General features: G+C 44.2%; 1 protein-coding gene across 1 annotated transcript; it reads right to left on the bottom strand.

Moving 5' to 3' along the window:
- Positions 1–4,765: 4,765 nt before the first annotated feature.
- On the bottom strand, positions 4,766–5,342 carry LOC143627382 (uncharacterized). Its single transcript, XM_077097219.1, has 2 exons — positions 4,941–5,342; positions 4,766–4,825 (listed from the first exon to the last, which is right to left on the bottom strand). The coding sequence occupies exons 1-2, from the start codon at positions 5,340–5,342 to the stop codon at positions 4,766–4,768; spliced, it is 462 nt and encodes a 153-aa protein (XP_076953334.1).
- Positions 5,343–7,170: the final 1,828 nt, after the last annotated feature.

Here is a 7,170-nt window from a genome sequence, read left to right as displayed (position 1 = left end):
TAGGGGGGTTTAAGGGCTGTGGAAAAATTATTTTTTTTTATGCTCGGGGCTGTTGTGGTTAGTGCTTCGTCAATCGAGTCGGCGGTGCGCGAATTTTTGTTTAAACGTTAAAGTAAGAGTTGTAAAAAGGAACCGTCAACCCTATCAACTCGGGTGACATAATCTTGATGAACGAAAAGATTTAAAATGACATTTGGTCCATTCGGGGCTGATTCGTTAATAAATGGATTTAAGGTTTATTACACGCGCATTCGTCCCGATTTGATTGTCCTTGGGCCTTGGGCCAAGTGTTGGGCCTTGGGCCAAGTTTTTGGGCCTCGGGCATAGTGTTGGGCCTCGGGCCAAGTTGTTGGGCCTCGGGCCAAGTTGTTGGGCCTCGGGCCAAGTTGTTGGGCCTTGGGCCAAGTTGTTGTGCTTGAACGGCCCATTAGGCAAGAGTGTTCTTACAGTCTAGTCTAGTAACGTGTTGTGTATAATTTACAGGCCCTTGCTTGTGATCGTGCACTTAGGAATTTCCTAGCTCGTTGCAGGTGTTAACCCGAGTGGTATTTTGGTTGATCCTGAAAAGGTGGAAGCCGTGAATGAATGGGAGTCTCCAAAGTCTCCATCTGAAATCCGTAGCTTTCTGGGTTTGGCGGGGTATTACCTCCGCTTTATTCCCGACTTTTGAAAAATTGCTTCTTCGCTGACCAGGTTGACTAAGAAGAGTGTTAAGTTCGTTTGGGGTACTGAGCAGGAGGAGGCTTTTCTCGAGTTGAAGAACTGGTTGACGCATGCCCCGATTTTAGCTCTACCTGATGGCACCGATGATCTGGTGGTTTATTCCGATGCCTCTTACCATGGGCTTGGGTGTGTTCTGATGCAGCGAGGTCGAGTCATCGCGTATGCCTCGCGGCAGTTGAAGCCTCATGAGGCGAATTATCTTACACACGATTTAGAGCTGGCGGCGGTTGTGTTTGCGCTTAAGTTGTGGAGGCATTATTTGTACGGTGTTCCTTGCGTTATTTATACTGATCATAAGAGCTTAAAGTATTTCTTAGAGCAAAAGGAACTGAATATGCGACAACGTCGATAGTTGGAGTTGATTAAGGACTACGATCTGGAGATCATGTACCATCCGGGTAAGGCTAACGTGGTGGCCAACGCGTTAAGCCGGAAGGAGAGACCAAAACCTATCCGTGTGAAATCCTACCAGCTTATTCTCAAACCCGACATTTGGAAAAAAATAGCCAACGTCCAGAATGAAGCGTTGCAGGTGGAATGGATTATGTCAGAGCGTATTTGGGTCAGGAAAAGTTGTTGGAAGATGTCGGTGACGGGGTGAAATATAAGGATGGTTGTTTATGGGTACCGAGGTATGGGGGATTCAGAGATAAAATTTTGGATTAGGTGCACAAGTCGCGCTATTCCATTCATCCGGGCGCGACCAAGATGTACCAAGACTTGAAAAAGAATTATTGGTGGCCTGCGATGAAGTTTGAGGTGGCTCAGAACGTGAATAAGTGTTTGACGTGTCTACAAGTTAAGGCCGAGCATCGGAAGCCATTTGGGAAACTTCAGCCATTGGAAATACCTGAGTGGAAATGGGAGCATCTTACTATGGATTTCATGACTAAACTGCCTCGTACTCCTAGGGGTAATTATGACACCATTTGGGTAATCGTGGATAGATTGACCAAGAGCGCTCACTTCTTGCCTATTCGAGAGACTTTTAATTCTGAGCAGCTGGCCGATGTGTTTATTCGTGAGATCGTCTCTAGGCACGAGGTGCCGGTATCTATTGTTTCAGATAGGGATATGCGTTTCACCTCCAGGTTTTGGAAAAGGTTTCACGAGGAGATGGGCACCAAACTCCTTATCAGTACTGCTTATCACCCGCAGACGGATGGCCAGTCCGAGAGGACCATTCAGACTCTCGAGTATATGTTGCGGGCTTGTGTTATCGACTTTGGTGGTAGTTGGGACCGTCACTTACCGTTGGTGGAGTTTTCGTATAATAACAGTTATCACGCCACGATTGGGATGCCACCGTTTGAGATGTTGAATGGTAGGAGGTGTAGGACTCTAGTCTGTTGGGGTTCCATTGGTCAAAACCAGTTGGGTAGTTTAGAGGTGGTTGAGGCTACGACTGAGAAGCTCGACAAGATTAAAGCATTTATGAAGGCCGCACAGGATCGTCAGAAGTCTTATGCAGATAAGAGGCGAAGGCCTATTGTGTTTGAGGCTGGGGATCAGGTTATGTTAAAAGTTTCTCCCTAGAAGGGCATTATTCATTTTCGTAAGAGGGGGAAGCTCTGTCCGAGGTTTATCGGCCTGTTCCATATATTGGCCCGAGTCGGTGAGGTAGCATATAGGCTGGAATTGCCCGAGGAGCTCGCGGGGATTCATCCTACTTTTCACGTGTCCCATCTGAGGAAATTCCTAGCGGACGAAGAGGCCCATGTGCTTCTCTATGATATTGAACTCGATAGTAAGCTGAACTACGTTGAGCAACCGATTGCTATTCTTGACCGTCAGGAGAGACGTTTGAGGAATAAGGTGGTTAGACAGGTGAAGGTGCAGTGGAAAAACAGTAGGGGTTCCGAGGCCACTTGGGAGGCCGAAGACGAGATGATGAAGCATTATCCGCAGATGTTCCTTTCGCATTGGGATTTGGGGACGAATCCCATTGTAAGGGGAGTGGACTTGTAACGCCCGTTAATTCCGGTTTCAAGAATTAAAGATTGTAGAGTATGTATAACTCCCGGGACTTAACCGACGTTTTTCGGGAGCCTTTACGTCATCCCCGCTACGTTAAAAACACTTAACCTTCCTTACAAGTCGCCAAATTTTGCAAATTTGAGGGACTTGGATGAAACATATTTGTAATATATCATAAACAAAAAAAAAAAGAAAAACCTTAGCTGTTGTTTGCGATCAGCCAGGTCCAGCCACCTCCTCCCTTCCTTGCTTCGACTTTTTGATCGATTCCAAGCTCCTAGAAGTAGTTCAAGGTATTTACTACAAACCCCAACACTCTTTTTGTTCACCCCTAATTGTTTTGATGCTCAATTTTTCCAAAACTTTTCGTTGGACAGAAAGATGTAATTGACCCACTTCCCGTGGTTAAAAATTAGAGTTTTCAGTGTAGAAAGATCCCCAGGTATGGCATTTACATCATATTAAAATTTCGTGGACATTGAAGGTGTTTAGGTCGGTCAATCGATTTTAGTTCGAAAACTAGGGTTTATCGGGTGTAGAATTGCAAATTGTTGAGTTTGATGCGTTAATTGTTTGGGTGACCGACCGAATCAGTTTGTACAGCCCTAGGGGGGTTTAAGGGCTGTGGAAAAATTATTTTTTTTTTATGCTCGGGGCTGTTGTGGTTAGTGTTTCGTCAATCGAGTCGGCGGTGCGCGAATTTTTGTTTAAACGTTAAAGTAAGAGTTGTAAAAAGGAACCGTCAACCCTATCAACTCGGATGACATAATCTTGATGAATGAAAAGATTTAACATGGCATTTGGTCCATTCGGGGCTAATTCTTTAATAGATGGTTTTAAGGTTTATTACACGCGCATTCGACCCGATTTGATTGTCCTTGGGCCTTGGGCCAAGTTGTTGGGCCTTGGGCCAAGGGTTGGGCCTTGGGCCAAGTTGTTGGGCCTTGGGCCAAAGTGTTGGGCCTCGGGCCAAGTTGTTGGGCCTTGGGCCAAAGTGTTGGGCCTCGGGCCAAGTTGTTGGGCCTCGGGCCAAAGTGTTGGGCTTGAACGGCCCATTATGCAAGAGTGTTCTTACGGTCTAGTCTAGTAACGTGTTGTGTATAATTTACAGGCCCTTGCTTGTGATCGTGCTCTTAGGAATTTCCTAGCCTGTTGCAGGTGTTCGATTGATTTCAGGTGAGTTTATGATGCCCTTTTTACTCTTTTTACCTTTGGGCTAGCATGCACACCTAAGTGTTTTCTTACATGATGAAATGTTTTAAACGAATTTATATAGGCTTGCTAGCATATAGTAGGCCTTGGGATGTTAAATATATATATATATATATATATATATATATATATATATATATATATGTATATACATTATTTCTTGGCCTATATCTGGCGATGTTGTAGTCGTTTCGACTACTGATGTTGTGTATGCCTACTTTGTGTTTGCATACACTGAAGTTACGTGTTTGGGTTGTACGTTTGCTCAACCTTGATGTTATACGTGGATGTTATATATATATATATACCGTGAAAAATATAGAGATGTAATTGAAAGGATGTTTACATATACATTTTGTATATGTATGTATGTGGATGTTTAGTTTTCGGTAATGATGATTTGATGGATGCACCCTTTTACTTTTTAAAACTTTTGGTTTGACTATCATAACTATTACTACCGATATTATTTACTTAAAACTTGAACTCACTCAGCTCAAGTTGACTTTGTGTGCATGTTAGTGTGAGTTTCATGTTAGGAAGAGGATGCCTTATCGCTTGGACGTGCATGAAGCTACTTGGACGGTGAATGGCATACAGGAATTGAAGTTTTACTATTAAATATTTATTTTTAAAAGTTTTATTTAAAGATAACTATGTTGATTTTGGGCAAAATTCCCGGGTTTTGGGAACTTATTTTATTAATTATGTTTTCCGCTGAATTATACTCTGAATTGCTTATCTTAATGAAATGAATCATTTTTGCGAGTGTTTTGAATGATTACCAACTGTGGGGTACCCTGGGTTCGGGGCCTTACACCCGACTCATCCTCAAGCAAATAATCACAATCTACTATACCACTACCTCCCACGAGATCCGCACCACAAATATAATCGAAACAACTATCCACACCTGCAATAAAAGAGTTAATAAAATAAACCGAATGGCATGGACCACTGAAATCATCTTGATCACCCTGATGCTTCATTAACCTCGCGACATCATAAGTAACATTCTCATCACCAACCTGAAATGTGATCCTCCCATCATACACATCGATAAGCACGTTTGCGGTGTGTAAGAATTGACAACCAAGAATGATGGGGACCTTCTCATCGGCCTCCATGTCGAGCACCAAAAAATCCACCAAGAACACAGACTTATCAACCTTCACTAGCAAATTCTCGATAATTCCACGCAGATACTTAACCGAACGATCAGACAATGACAACGACATGCGAGTCGGTGTATGCTCGCCCAATTCCAACTTCTTGTACAAAGAATACGACATCAAATTAATACTCGCCCCTAAATCCGCCAATGCATGGCTCATCGCATCACTACGAAACAAGCAAGGAATCGTAAACACTCCCGGATCTGACAACTTCTCGGCTACGTAGTTCAACATTACAGCCGAACAATCTCCCATAAGGGGAATCTATGAAACCTCCCCTAACCTATCCTTCCTCTTCGACAGGTCCTTCAAAAACTTCACGTATTTCGGAATGTGTTGAAGGGCTTCAATGAATGGAAGGTTATTCTTCAACTGTCGGAACATGTCGATAAAGTGCTCGTACTCCGGCGTGTATTTCTGATGTTTTAAGCGAGCGGGATACGGACACGAGAGTGATCAATCACAGGTGATGGCCGGACTTTAACCCGCTTCTTCTCTAATGGCGGTGCAACTGGTGCGGTGTTCTGCACTTTGCCCAATACTTCCATTTTGATCTCTTCATCCATCACCTCCTCATCTTCCGCTTCAGCCTCTCCTCTACTTACGTCGGGACCCAGAACCTGCCGCTACGAGTAGTAATCGCCTTTAGTTGAGCTGTCGGATTCTGCTAAGTAGAACCTGAAAACTATCCCGGGGGTCTCTCATCCGATCATCGAGCGATATCGCCAATGGTCCTTTGCATGTCGAGTAGAGACGACTGTTGTTTCTATAAAAGCATATCGTGATCCGCAAGAGTCTTTTGAGTAAATTGATCTCTAGTAAGGATTTGCTGCATCATTTCTTCCAATCTCTTACTCAGATGTGGCCCATTATTCGAACTTTGACCATTCGTACCTTTACTATTATACTGACCTTGATTTCGGTTATAGGACGCTTGGAACCCAGGTGGCCTACAAGCCGGGTGCCAATTTGAGTTACCTTGCCCTTGATTCTGGTTTTGATTCTTGTAGTTGTTCTAGTTTTGATTGTTGTTGTTGTAAGTATTAGGGAACCTGTTCTGACCAGCCACAAATCAACATCTTGATTGTTCATCAACGGACACTCCAACATACCATGACCACCCCTACACAGCTCACACTTATCCACTTTAGCCTTTAACTACTTTACCTCTCGGGTAAGATTCTCCAAAGCAGCAGCCACACCAGTATCCAGATTAACCTGGTGTATACCTCGAGCAGATGAGGGTGTACTAGTGACGGGATTGGAATTCCCGCCTCGTGGCTTCTTCGCATAGTCCAATTGCGCAAAACTTTCAAACATCTATTTACACTCAGTCGCATTCTTTTTTTCAATCAAATTACCCCCAGCAGCAATGTCAAACCTAGCTTTAGCCTCATAAGTAAGCCCATTGTAAAACTTCTCAACAAGGGCCCAAGGTGTGAGCCCATGTTTTGAAAAACGGGAAAGCAGATTCTGAAAGCGTTCCCAAGCTTGGTAGTATGGCTCATCCAGCACCATGTGAAAGGAATGGATCTGGTCACGAAGGCGAGAAGCTTTAGCAGGTGGAAAGTACTTCTTGATGAATGCATTGTGGAGCGCCTCCCAAGTGGTGACTGCTCCAGCAGGTTGCGAATCGAGCCAAGTGGCGACACGACCTGAAAGTGAAAACGGGAACAAGTGAAGGAAGATTGCATCCTCATTATCACCTTGCAAATTGAATGTTTCGAACACACGAGTAAGACGGTTGATGTGTGCCGTTGCATCTTCATCTTCACGGCCATGGAATTGGTATTGTTGGGTAATGTTGGCCATGATGTAGGATGGAATCTGCCATGAGTTAGGGTTATCAATCTCGGGGGTGACAATGGGTGAGAAATCTCCATGGAACCCTTCAAAAGCTTGTTGTTACACGGTTCGGTTATTTTCGACCATTGGGATGTTTCTGGGACTCGGTGGAGGTGAACTTGCGGGTGATGACTTTGGTGACGTGCTATGGTGATTAGTTGCTTTTCAGACGATGACGAACTTGCCTCGGACTTCAACAGAGTAGGTCCAAAGAAATCCAACGGCGGTCCGTGCGAAC

This window comes from Bidens hawaiensis, unplaced genomic scaffold (genome assembly GCF_021521415.1).
Source record: "Bidens hawaiensis isolate Kalapana, Puna unplaced genomic scaffold, B.hawaiensis_p1.1 tig00004664_1, whole genome shotgun sequence".
NCBI lineage: Eukaryota > Viridiplantae > Streptophyta > Magnoliopsida > Asterales > Asteraceae > Bidens > Bidens hawaiensis.
The sequence above is the reverse complement of the archived record's forward strand: the minus strand, read 5'-3'. Positions and strand labels throughout refer to the sequence as shown.

Coding starts and splice junctions, on each gene's coding strand:
- LOC143627382 (XM_077097219.1), bottom strand. CDS start 5,342: ATGGGAGATTGTTCGGCTGTAATGTTGAACTACGTAGCCGAGAAGTTG. Junction 4,826..4,940: donor ATGGGAGGATCACATTTCAG/GTTGGTGATGAG, acceptor CTTTTATTGCAG/GTGTGGATAGTTGTTTCGAT.